We start from the raw sequence: 12,941 nt of genomic DNA on the forward strand, positions 1-12,941 counted from the left end.
AGATATGTTTAAAAAATGATAAATACATATATAAAAAGTCTATCTAAAGCATTCAGCTTTTGACTTACATACGCATATGTAATTTTTTTCTTTCCTTGTCTCGATCTTTGAATTTATCATGTATCTAAGTCTCATGTTTCGGACATACTCCTTTTTTTTTTTTGCAAAATGTTTTTGGACATGCTTTTATATCTACCTAAGAGATATACTATATTACTCACATTTTTTTCAGTATACTCTTAATATTATCATATATAATTATCTTGTATCTAGTAAGGCTAAATATATATGTATGCATATTATATCTATATATATATATTTTTAATTATAAAGGTGAATTCGTATTAATAACCAAAGAATATTTACAAGCAAATACAAGACCAAATACAACTTTCCTATTCTAAACAATAGACAATCAACCTCTATAACAACTACTTAAAAGAGTAATACTCATAACAACTCGATACAAAAGTTGTATATAGACCAAACAGAACTAGATAGATATCAAAAAGCGTCATCTTCCACAGCTCTCTATTCCCATTAGTATACACTAAACAAGACAATGCACATACCTGTCATGAACAATTCTCCATGCTATTAAGTTTTATCATTATTTTCATATTTATATATTAGAAGGTATTTTTGTCCAGATTATAGAAGACAACAAACTTTTTTTTAACTCAAGTTTAGCAGCTTAACTGTTTCTTCTTTTATGTGGCCGGTCGAATTAATTCCTGCCACCTCTAAGACATTTGTATAGAACGAGAGTTAAATATGAGACCTCTCGTTAAAAATATGATTTATCATTACTAGGTCACTTGGTGATGATGTATTTTTTATATGTATGAATAATATATAACCATAAAAAATTTGAACATATGAAAGAAAAGAAAAACTATATGTTGGAGTAAGCAAGAAACATGCTCTTGTTGTCATTTGTATCCCCACTCTATTCAACATAGAGCAAAAATAATATAGGAAAATGCTGGAAATGAATTGACCTCCAATGGCACCGTGGTTGCATGCTGTTCATTAAAACAATTGTAGCTTTATGCCCCCTCATTTTCTACTTTTAATTTAATAATTTATATATTGATTAGTAAAGAATATATTTTTCTATCTTTTGGATGTATATTTTTAAAAGTTAGAAAAAAAAAAAACACTATAGGACTTTATGTTTTATTTTTATTTTTTTTAAGAACAAGGATTTATGTTTATCAATTACTAGCTAATACCTAAAAATGTCAATCAAACTATCAAAGGGCTTCCACAAGATTAAAAAAAAATCAAGAAAAATAAAAACAAATATTTGATTCTTTCATATATGCTGTTTTGAATTTTTGATATTTTTATTATTATTATTTTTTAATTATAAAAACAACTTTTATTGAAAATTTACAAGAAATTAATTAGTGGGGAAATTTGTATTGTTGTGTAAATATCTTTTGAACAAGTACAGTGTATAATAGAAATTGAAAATGAAAAGGTAAAAGTGAAAAATCAAAGAGCATTATTACCACAAAACAACCTCCAGCTACTTCCATTCCATATCTTAAAAAGCAGCACACACTAATTCACTAATCCTCATTTTTACCCCTCACACACTCTCCGTCTCTCAACTCTTTCTCTCTCTATCTAAAAATCCTCCTCACTTTCTCTCTCTAGAAAACAATCAGAAAAAATGAGGACTGCTGTGTTGAGATCCATCCAATCTTCACTTCGCAAATCATCTTCTGCACCTTTACTTCGCCGGAGTTTCTCATCGGAATCTGCGCCGAACCGTAAAGTCGTCGTCTTAGGTGCCGCCGGCGGTATCGGACAGCCGCTTTCACTTTTGATGAAATTGAATCCACTTGTATCTCATTTGTCTCTTTATGATATCGCTGGCACTCCTGGTGTTGCTGCTGACGTCAGCCATATCAATACCAGATCTGAGGTTTATATCTATCCCTAATTGAGTTTTTAATTTATTAATAATTTGTTGATTATTTCAGTGTTTACTTTTATTTATATGATTACTGTTAGATTTTGTAGGGTTTTAGATCTACTGTTTTGAGGAATTTTTATTGAAAATGAAATTATTATTTTTTTAAATAAAAAAGTTAGAAATTATTTCCTGATTTTATATAGTTAAGCTAAGGTTACTTGTATACTCTATCTTCATGAAAGATTAAAACTTGATGCAAATAATAGTTTTGTTGTGATAAATGGAAATATGTTTCAACAGAGAATGTATTGTATTCAAATTAATGGATTTGAATAGAATAGTTTTTTCTTTATTTTCCCAATTATCTTAGTAAGTTCCAAAGCCTATTTTTGTTCATTATTTTCAAAATTGATTAGTTTTTATAGTAACTGGTGTGGCCACAGTGATTTAATATTGTTCATAAGACCTCATGAAACTCGAAGATTGTAATTAATATCATATACTACTTTATTTAGTTTTGGCTTACTAAAAAGGTGTCCTTAGAAGCATTATTCTACTCTAGTTAGTTGAGTTCGATTTGTGGGCGTAATAACGGTCGTATTGGTTGTTTATTGTGTAGGTGGTTGGTTACATGGGTGAAGAAAATTTGGGAAAGGCATTGGAAGGAGCTGATGTTGTCATCATCCCAGCTGGTGTACCAAGGAAGCCAGGTATGACTCGAGATGATCTTTTCAACATCAATGCGGGTATCGTTAAGGGTTTGTGCACAGCTATTGCCAAGTATTGCCCAAATGTGAGTAGTTACTTACTTTAGCTTATCAAATAATGAATCAAGTCAGGGTATCAAATTTATTCGTCCTTTTTTCACAATAATTTTATTTTCGTGGTGTTATATTTTACTAGGCACTTGTTAATATGATCAGCAATCCAGTCAACTCTACTGTTCCCATTGCTTCTGAGGTCTTCAAGAAAGCCGGTACCTATGATGAGAAAAAGCTGTTCGGTGTGACTACACTTGATGTTGTCAGAGCTAAAACTTTCTATGCTGGAAAGGCTAATGTTCCAGTTGCTGGTATAGCTACCCTCATACTAGTTGTTTCTTATATGGATAGACAGTTCTGTTTTTTTTTTAAATAATCTAATATAAATTCTCATGTTTCAGGTGTAAATGTGCCTGTTGTTGGTGGCCATGCTGGTATTACCATTCTACCATTATTTTCCCAGGTATCTATATGAATATGTGTTTACAGTTGGTTCCATAAAAATGATGTAGCAAAATGTTTGCTTTATGGTACTGATGGGTGTTTTTAAATACAGGCTACACCACAAGCAAACAATTTATCAGATGAACAAATAGTTGCTCTAACTAAAAGAACTCAAGATGGTGGAACGGAGGTTGTGGAAGCAAAGGCTGGAAAGGGTTCTGCTACACTCTCAATGGCGTAAGATTTATTTGATATTCTATTTCTCTTAATTACTTAGTGAGTTTTATGAGTCCTGTGTGTGGAACACAATCCTTTTCTTATATATAATTATATTATTTGCATATTGTTGATAAATATGTTATATAGCCCTTTCAGTTTCAAAATGTTGAATCTACAGTGCATGTCCTTGTATAAAGTGTGGATTTTTTTTACTTGTTTATGCAGTTATGCTGGAGCAATATTTGCTGATGCTTGTTTGAAGGGACTTAATGGTGTCCCAGATGTCGTGGAATGCTCATTTGTGCAATCAAATGTTACCGAACTACCTTTCTTTGCATCAAAGGTATTTTCACTATTATTTTCATCTCTTTCTAGTTCACTATGCATTGCTAGGTTATCCGTGACCTGACCCTTTCACCAAGTTGGCAAGTGTCTCCATTCTCTGTCGGCATTGCTTAAGTTCAGAATATTAGGACACTTGATGCTAGTCCCCTTCTATTAAAAAATTTAGAGCTGTGATAACATCAACTCCTCATAAGAAAAAGCACTTTTCTTTTGAAATTAATATTTATGATCAAATGGCTTGTCACGTGCATAACCACAACCATGTAAATGAAATGTTTCATCCCGTTTGAAATTAATTTGCCAGGGTATCTTTTCCCCTTTGTCAAAAAATATAATTTATGACCACATCTGAATTATGGAATGCTAAGTCTCATCTTATATATTTATTTATCCATCTATATATTTATTTATTTATCTTTTATTTTTTTTGTAAAGTTTTGAGTAATTGATGCATTTTCTTGTACAGGTGAGACTCGGCAAGAACGGTGTAGAGGAAGTCCTAGGTCTTGGCCCACTTTCAGACTATGAGAAACAAGGTTTAAAGGCCCTTCTACCCGAGCTAAAGTCATCTATCGAGAAGGGAATCAAGTTTGCCAACCAGAGTTAGAACAGACCTTATGGTTGCGGGTTGTTGCGATTTGAAAAGAAGTTGTCACATTTTTGAATATGGGTTGAACTTTTGTTGTACCTCCTTTGCTCGATTGTGTTGTTCAGGAGGCACTAGGCCTACTTACCTGCCCAATAATAAGGGAACCTTGCCCACATACCCTTTGCACAACTAAGAGTGGTAGATTGGTTTAATGTTAGGGCGTTTTATGTTCTTTAAAAACTTTTCGAAATCTGTTGATTACCAGTGATCACATTTTAGAACACAACTGATATTTCAAAAATGTTTTAGTTGGATAAGTTCATCTAATACGTTTAAATTAATAAACTTAATGTAATGCTACGAGAAATTCTGAATCCAGTTAGATGTTAGTCACTAATTGTGTTGCTCTTTTTTTTTTAATGTAATATTAAACTCCTGGTGTAATTGCTTAAACTATTAAAAGCTTGAACATGGCTGCCTTCCAAGTTCGATCAGCAGTTAACAAAAAGTTGAACAAGTGTACGCAGCCTACTCTTTGGAAACAGGCTACCAGTTCTTTAAAAAAGGATAATTGGGGAACTTTAGCCCCGGTAACACAATTAGATACCATCGATTCACCTCATACAAGCCATATGGTGCCATTATAAATTTCCATCTTAATCCTCACATGATCTAGGCATCCTGAAGGATCGAACTTGCGTATTTAAACTTCACATGTAAGTCTAGCTTTCATTGGTTACGGGTACCTTAAAAGATATTTTTTGTGTCAAGCGAGAATCGAACTTAAAACTTGAAGTTCACTAAATATGCTAACTCCTTGTTAGCTCTTTACGAAATTGACAGAATGCCAATCTTGAAGGATAACAGCAGAAGTTTGACTATGGAATATCACGAAATGGATATCATTGGCATTGTGTTGCAAAGGTACCTTTGCTGGAGAAATCATCAGAGCAGCTGAGCGGGTAGATGGTAGTTTATCTTGTTTTTGTCATATAAAACCTTGACTTGTGTAAATTGTTGCAACTGATTAAATCTCAAACACAACCTCTGTGCTTGTGGAAAGAGTACTAGGAGTTGCAGTAGAGGAAGCAGCACTTGCCAACTCTAGTCACCGGCTCACCGGAATACGATCTTGAAAGATGATTGTGGGATGAGAGGAATTTGCAAGAGAAATTCGCACGTGGAATATTGTGGACTGGGTTAATGGCCTTTGGTTGGGTGTTGCATTGTAACCTTGCTGAGTTGCCGGTAGTAACGAAGCTCGGATTTGATATTAAGAGGTTCGGTCGGATTTGATATTAAGAGGGTCGGTTGCTTGATTGAGAGGGAATTGATTAGATAAATTAATGTTGACTTAACCTTTAATTTGAAAGATGTGTTGGTTGGAGGGGTCCGATTACTTATATGGCCCGTAGGCATATGGCCACATGCTACTATATTAGAAAGTATCATTTTATTAAGGGGTTTGCTAAATACAGTATTTAGGTCTGTATTTAAGGTGTATAAATTGTTTGTACATTTACCATGAAAATCAAAGAACGAACTTTTAATGTGAAAGTTACAAGTTTTTTTATACACGTTAAATATAGCCCTTAGGCTGTATTTAGCATCCCCTTATGATAAACACGTTTCTTTTTAAGCTAAAAATTCATGCTAAAAATAGAAAGTTGACTTGATGAAAGTTTGTTAATTCACACTTTTTACTTTTAGATGGAAACATCAAGTTCAATTAACACTTCTTAACAAGTGTCTATGGGGCACAAGTTATTAAATCCCTTTGTACAAAAAAGTTGTCTAAATTACATGTACTTGATAAAGAACATGATTCTCTTCAAAATTACATCCTAAAATTGACTAGATAACATGTATTTCATAAAGAAAATGATTCATTCAAAAACTTACATCCGCCCCTTTTTGTGATTCAATTTCATATCATAACTGATACTTTAAACTAGTGTATCAATGGTAACTACTAACTAGTAATAGCCCTTTGGGATAGCATGCTTGGGTGAAAATGTGTAACAACTTTAGAAATAGGTATCCTCCTGACTTTAATTGCAAGAGACCAACCTTACCAGAATCTAGATGTGTCAATAAAATGATCAAACAGATCATCGTTGGCATTAGGTATCTAAAGGTACCGATTAACATACTAGAACACGACCAACAATTCACAACAAAGTAGAAAGATCAATCACGACCTATATTTGGTCTGGACAAACAAGGATATGACTAATGAACGAAAGTTCATACATACACAAAGCAGTTCATGCTAACACACTGTCAGAGCACGGCTTCTACGGTCTGGTATGGCAATGACCAGGACTCGAGCACTAACAGCTAACAACTGCTTATATGACTTCATCAACGACAACCGCTCCACATATGAAAATCATCTACATGATAAGTTCTTCATCCTGACTACCTACTATGCATTTTGTTGCATCTATTTAATTGCACCTCTACTAAATTAAATTCCTAGTATGAATTATCAGCAACTGACATTAATCTCTTACAAGCTACAACTACAACCAATCTATACATATCAAACGACCTAATTCATAATAAAGGAACACTTATTGATACAGACCTACATGTTCAAGTAATATCACACAAGACATTCCCATAAGCATCTGGCTACAAAGTTGGTGAGCACATTCTGCATCAGCTTCGCAACTAGAAGCATATAGAAAGGGAAGGTCAGGTACATACTGCCATAAACTGCAAAAAATAAAATAAAAACGATTCAATGAAGCTAACTCTTCTCACATATGCTACGCAAAATTTAACCAACCCATTACAAGAAAATGAATAAAACTTTATCCAGATTCTAAGTAGATCAAAAACAGCACATTATGCAATCAAGGAGATCTTGGAAAATCCTTCCCCTCTTCATGACCAATCTATGATTCTATGTTACTTCATACAGACATAGATTCTTGCACACTTTCTAGAGTTAACCAACAGAATAAGGACCAAACCAAATTACATCAGCAGATTAGTTCATATAATCCTCCACTTTCATTTGGTTCTTCTACACATTGTAATGACATTTATAATCTGATTACCACAATTTACAAACTAATAGGTGAGGGGTCAGGGGTATAGAAAGGCTTAAGCACACTAAACTTTGGAATTACCATCACTAACTTTGACGATTGAAAATATACTAGAGATAATCCTACATTCCTACCAAACTGGTGCTTTAAGTAACACCTGATAAACTAACCACTAACCAAGAATCCTCATGGATAAAGATTATACATAACTATATCATCCGCAACTTCCAAAGATGAATTTAATGTCTGCGGTCAACATTCTTGCATCATGTCTAGCTTTACTTATGATAATCAATGACATTCTAATCTCTTTAATACTGCAATTCAAATCCATAACCGGCCTCATTGATGTTAAATTTTCCATTTGGACTATAAAGGAATTATAACAATATAATCTAGAGAAACAAGGTTCCAAGAGATGAACTTAATCATGAAAATGCTAACAACACTACATACAATCAAGAATGCAAGTCATCATCAATTACAAAAATAAAAAAACTGCAAGACAAAATATCGACAAAATACCTTTTATCTACGTCATTCAAGTCTTGGTCAAAGGAACTGCACTCCAGTCTGCATTACACTCGGCTTCAATCAACGCCCACTTGTCTTCAAATATACCCAACAACTGTTCCGCCATAACATGAACACCATGCCCTTTACTATTATACGTCATAGCGTTCCTAAACGTAAGCCTAACATCTTCTGCGAAATCCTTAGGGAACTTATAATAACCTTCACCAATCCTTTCCTTAATCGTCCCTAAATCCATCGGCTGTTTAATAAAATCGTGGTAATCAAACAACCCGAGCTTCTCGGCATCAACGGGCTCGTTAAACACCCAACCGTTCTTATGCTTCATCAACCGTTGTAACAAATTACTACAGCTCTTAAACGCTTGAGCGTTACGTTTTTTATTCTCGAGCTTTTGTACTACCCCCCTTACTTGATCTAGCTCTAGTTTTAGCTTCTTACTAAGCTGCCTAGTCTCGTTTTTCGACGCCACATTTTTTAAATTAATCTTGACACGGTTATTTACTACGTTGACCACTAACGGATTAACGAATTCCGAGCGATGATTCGTATCTAGTTTATTAACTTTTTTGGGCTTTCTTGTGTACACTTTTTTACTACTGTTTTCCCAATCCACTTTTGGTTTGTTTATCTTATCAGCATCTAATGTAACTGATTCCATATGTATATATATAAACTAAAATATAAATTATAAGCGCGAAGTTATATAATTCATATATATTGGATGCTAATTTTCTAATTTAGGGTTTGGAATGCGAATAAAACCCTAGAAATCATTGACTAAAATAAAAGGTCAGAATTATAAAACTGAGAGTAAAAAAAGGGAAATTAGTGAGTTGGATTTGAAGAGAAAACATAAGAAATTTGAAGAAAAAAAAAATTAGTTAGAAATTGATTATACTTACTTTTACTAGTAGTGAGGAACCGAGAGAGTGTGTGTGTGTGTGAGAGAGAGAGATAATTCGCAGGAGGCTGGGGAAGTGTTTGTGGGTGTTTGATTTGACCTTAAAGTCTCCCGTGGCCTAACTTGTTTCAGTAATTGAACTCGTTGATTTCTACACTACTTTTTTTTTTCTTTTAGTCTTTACCTTTTAACCGAAAATAGTAAATACAAATGGCAATTCGGAAATTTAAAGGTTATAGAAGACTAAAAATAAAAAATTATTCTTAAACATTAGCTTAATGGTTGAAAAGTTATTCTCTATTTAAGAAACTGTGTTTAAGCCTTGAGCAAGACATAATAAGATTCTCTTTATAAGGGTTTTGACTTGGATATTAATCGTCGTGCATTCGGCGGATTAGTAGAGATTTTTCCTGCCATCGAGTATTTGAAATAGAAATTTTTACTTCAACGGAGTTTGCGCAGACCCGATTAAAACAAATGATGCTAAACCTCCCGCTGTGAAATCACAGCACGAAATTTCCAACGAAATTCATCTTTAAATAAATAAATTCCACGTGGAAATCCTGACTATGTGGTTATTTGAACCTAACTCGATAACTCGTTGAGAACTTGAGGCTACATATATCTTCTCGGATGTAATCTAACTCGTTGCCATACTAACTCGTTGAACAAAATTTTCTTATGTATGTATATTGAACATTTTGACTTTTATTTTGTAAGCTTTAATAATTTTGATAATGAACCCCATTACCAATAACTAGCATTTGCTTTTGCTTTTGAGTTTTGAATAGGGTTAAGTACGTGAGACTGTAAATAACTTTTACACTTTTTCTATTGTGTGAATATAATTTTCATTTGGTTTATTGTATGTAACCAACCCGTTAAAATTGAACGATTAATGTAAAATTTTTACGTTGCCCAATCAAAAAAACTTCTACGTGGCACTTATATGGTGTGCCACGTATACACTTTTATATTAATCGTTCAATTTAACGAGTAAGTTACATACAATGAATCAAACGAAAGTTACATTCATACATTAGTAAAAGTGTAAAAGTTACTTATATCTCCAGATACTAAACCCTTTTGAATACTATCAGCTATCATATTTCATATACAGAAGAAACATATTCGAAATCTGAATATATATTTTTTTTTCAAAATAATTCACAATGACCTCATAAAGTATTTGGCGGTGTGAGTTTGGATTTTTTTAAAATTATTTTTAGGATTTATGTATTATCTTTTCTTATTTATTTTTTTATAAATTTTCAATATTAACGAGAATGGTATTTGCCCGTTGCGGCGGTGGTGATGTGATGGCGGCGACGGCGGTGGCTGTGACGAGTGGTGGTGGGGAGAGCCGTGACGGTGATGACGAGTAGTGTAGGTTATGTTGAGTCTTGGATTCGCTGATCAGACTTGGTCGCTGACGTTTGTCATTAGCGAGTCCAGTAACTCTTATCAGCGGATGGTTTCCTTTCCAACTTGTAACTTGTAAGTCAACGCGGGAAGAATTCAAATCAAGAAGAAGACAAGAGTCACATGGTGGTTCCTCCAAATGTATTTTACCTTGTAAGGAAAAGATGCAGGTGGACCAAAGACAAGGGTTTTCTCTCTCATACCCGATTTGACAAAGAAGACAAATGCTCCTGCATGCAAGTACTTCGAAGCCAATAAGTCTCTATCAAAGGAAGGCTTGTTGCCCTAATTCTTCCTCTATAAAAGGCAACACAGCCGCAACACAATGTGTGTGTTTGTCACCACAAGTGTGTGTCACTTTATTTCTCTTGTAATTGCTTAAGTTTTTAGTTGATCTAGACTTAGCAATTATTTAGTTCATTTGTATTCTTGTAAGTCAAGTTGTAATATCGATTATGTATTCATCGTTTAATCAATGATACATATGATTAGACTTGCTTAGATCTTTTGCATTTGAACTTGTTCTTGTTCATGTTCATGTTCTTTACTATATACTCTTTACTTTCTTGTCTAAATTAATTAACTTAAGTGTGCAAATTGTGGACTGTCAGGTTATTAATGTAATGTGGTTTAGATGTGATGTACATCATGCATTAGTATGTGTACATTGTTAAAAGTTGAATGTTGAAAGTTGAAAACCCTATTTGATTTATAATATAGTATAGATAAGTTTACTTTTTTCAACTTACTTGTTAGTTCATTGGAGTGCCCCGGGTAAAGGATAGGTATCGGTCCTGTACCTAATTGAACATCACCCTATGGTACCGGTACCTAATAGGCGGGGAGGAGGGTGGGGAAGGCGGTCACCGATCTGTCTCCACCCTTATATTCTTTTCTTTTCTTTTTTTTTTTGTCTATTTTTATATCTTTTTTTATTATGTGGTGTGGGAAGGGGTGAGGAGACACTTCTTGCAATTAGGGGGCGTACAGGGAGTCGGGAGTCGGGAAGGAGAAAAAAAGGCGAGGAGGGGCAGGGAGGTACTCCCTCCACCCTAAGATGTCATAGTAGTTAGCAATCTTGAACTTCTCACAAGCGCTATAGTCTAAAATCTCTACCTAGTAAATAATTTGGAGATGATGGAGAAATTGTTTCGAAAAAAGTCACGAAATAACTCGATTAAGGTGTGTATATTTGAGTTAAAATGAGTATATGAAATGAAGAAAGATCAAAGTGATGTTTTTGGTGCAATGGAAAAATGATTTGGTACTAATTTAGCGTTCATGCTTGTCTTGAGTTGTATTACTTATGCATAAACTTTGAGTTTACAAGGAGATTAATGATGAATGTTAACAAGAATGTAATAACTAAAATACTAAATTTATATGTACGTTTTTCGTATTTTAATTTATGTTTCGAAGTTTGTTACCCAAGTCTTTTAAGTTCATATTCAAAGCCGGCTTAATGTTTTTGGTAGCCTTAAGCGGTGCTAATGTTGTGGGCCTTTTTATAAAAGGTATTAATAAAAAAACCTTAATGTTTATTTGAGCTTAAGATGGACAAAAATTAACAAAGTAAGTTATAAGTGATAGGGTTAAAAGAATATATATTTAGTAGCACTAAAAGGGAACAACAAGATGCGAACACATCGTAAAATTATATTTTTAGAACTGTGAATTTCCACTTACATCAAATAAACAATGAAAATGAAAATAAAAATCATACACAGTGCCATAGTGGGTAATAGATAAAAACATGTTCTATTTATAAAGGGTCTAAATTGGTAAAATAAAAAACAATATGGCCTGGATGAAATTTAAATAGTTATGACATTAAGTAATAATAAAGTACAACTGTACATTTTTGGTCATCTTCAACACTTCTTCATTCCTCCATTGAAATCAGATATGAATTTATGAATTTTTTTTTTCTATTTGACCTCAATAATCAAATTTTAAGTATAAGATACTTCGTTTATTAATCAAAAAACATAGTATAGTATCACAAAATCGTCAAAAAGTAGAATACCCAAGCTCAAAAAGCTGAAAATTTGGGGCCTTCATTAAGTGGAGGCTTTAAACGACCGCCTAACCTAAGTGTACTGTAGAGCCGGCCTTGTTCATATTCATTGAGCTTTTAATAAGAGGTTGTCAAGATTGGGGATCATATACCGACATTTCGTTTTAAAAAGATCGAAATTGGCAGATAGATTGCAAAAGTAGATTAGATCAATAAATAGATTGGTATATAGGGAAGTCTGAGACTGATAGGTTTTGAGTTCAAATTCTGGTGTGAGCAAAATGCTTCAGGAATGGAGATAAAGGTTTTTCCATTATGAGTTTTTTCTGGAATTAGAGTTGGGTATATAATGTCGCTGAGCTCAAATTTACTGTTAAAAAAAAATTAGATCAGAGGACCCTACTTGACAATTTCATGTTGTGATAATTTAACTAATTACATTTAAGATTTGAAAATAATACAACAAACTGACTGAGATTACTCACATAGCTAGTTAGCTCATGTGGTAAAGCAACATGGTTGGATTAGTGGTAAACATCCTTGCTTCTGGAGACAAATGTCATGGGTTCGATCCTCATCCCATGCAAAGGTTGGAGGGCCTTTTCTACCATTTAGGTAGAAACTGGAAGCAGCCTCTCTACTTACATAGAGGTAAGGTTTGCCTACATCTTAACCTCTCCCATACACCATCGAGGTATTAAGGCTCAAAACCCGAAAAAT

General features: G+C 33.6%; 2 protein-coding genes across 3 annotated transcripts; one reads left to right on the forward strand and one right to left on the reverse strand.

The window, feature by feature from the left end:
- Positions 1-1,573: 1,573 nt before the first annotated feature.
- On the forward strand, positions 1,574-4,682 carry LOC122595213 (malate dehydrogenase, mitochondrial). Its single transcript, XM_043767550.1, has 7 exons — positions 1,574-1,936; positions 2,547-2,720; positions 2,831-2,999; positions 3,090-3,151; positions 3,245-3,369; positions 3,577-3,694; positions 4,163-4,682. The coding sequence occupies exons 1-7, from the start codon at positions 1,682-1,684 to the stop codon at positions 4,301-4,303; spliced, it is 1,044 nt and encodes a 347-aa protein (XP_043623485.1). The 5' UTR covers positions 1,574-1,681; the 3' UTR covers positions 4,304-4,682.
- A 1,785-nt stretch (positions 4,683-6,467) lies between these two features.
- LOC122596037 (transcription factor GTE3, chloroplastic-like) lies at positions 6,468-8,858 on the reverse strand. Of its 2 annotated transcripts, none has more exons than XM_043768539.1 (2): positions 7,870-8,858; positions 6,468-6,961 (listed from the first exon to the last, which is right to left on the reverse strand). In XM_043768539.1, exon 1 carries the CDS (start codon positions 8,537-8,539, stop codon positions 7,886-7,888), a length of 654 nt encoding a protein of 217 aa, XP_043624474.1. In that variant the 5' UTR covers positions 8,540-8,858; the 3' UTR covers positions 6,468-6,961; positions 7,870-7,885. The 2 variants fall into 2 exon arrangements, with proteins under 2 accessions (XP_043624474.1, XP_043624473.1); XM_043768538.1 differs by having other exon boundaries at positions 6,468-7,006.
- Positions 8,859-12,941: the final 4,083 nt, after the last annotated feature.

The sequence above is a fragment of the Erigeron canadensis genome, chromosome 4 (assembly GCF_010389155.1).
Source record: "Erigeron canadensis isolate Cc75 chromosome 4, C_canadensis_v1, whole genome shotgun sequence".
Lineage (NCBI taxonomy): Eukaryota > Viridiplantae > Streptophyta > Magnoliopsida > Asterales > Asteraceae > Erigeron > Erigeron canadensis.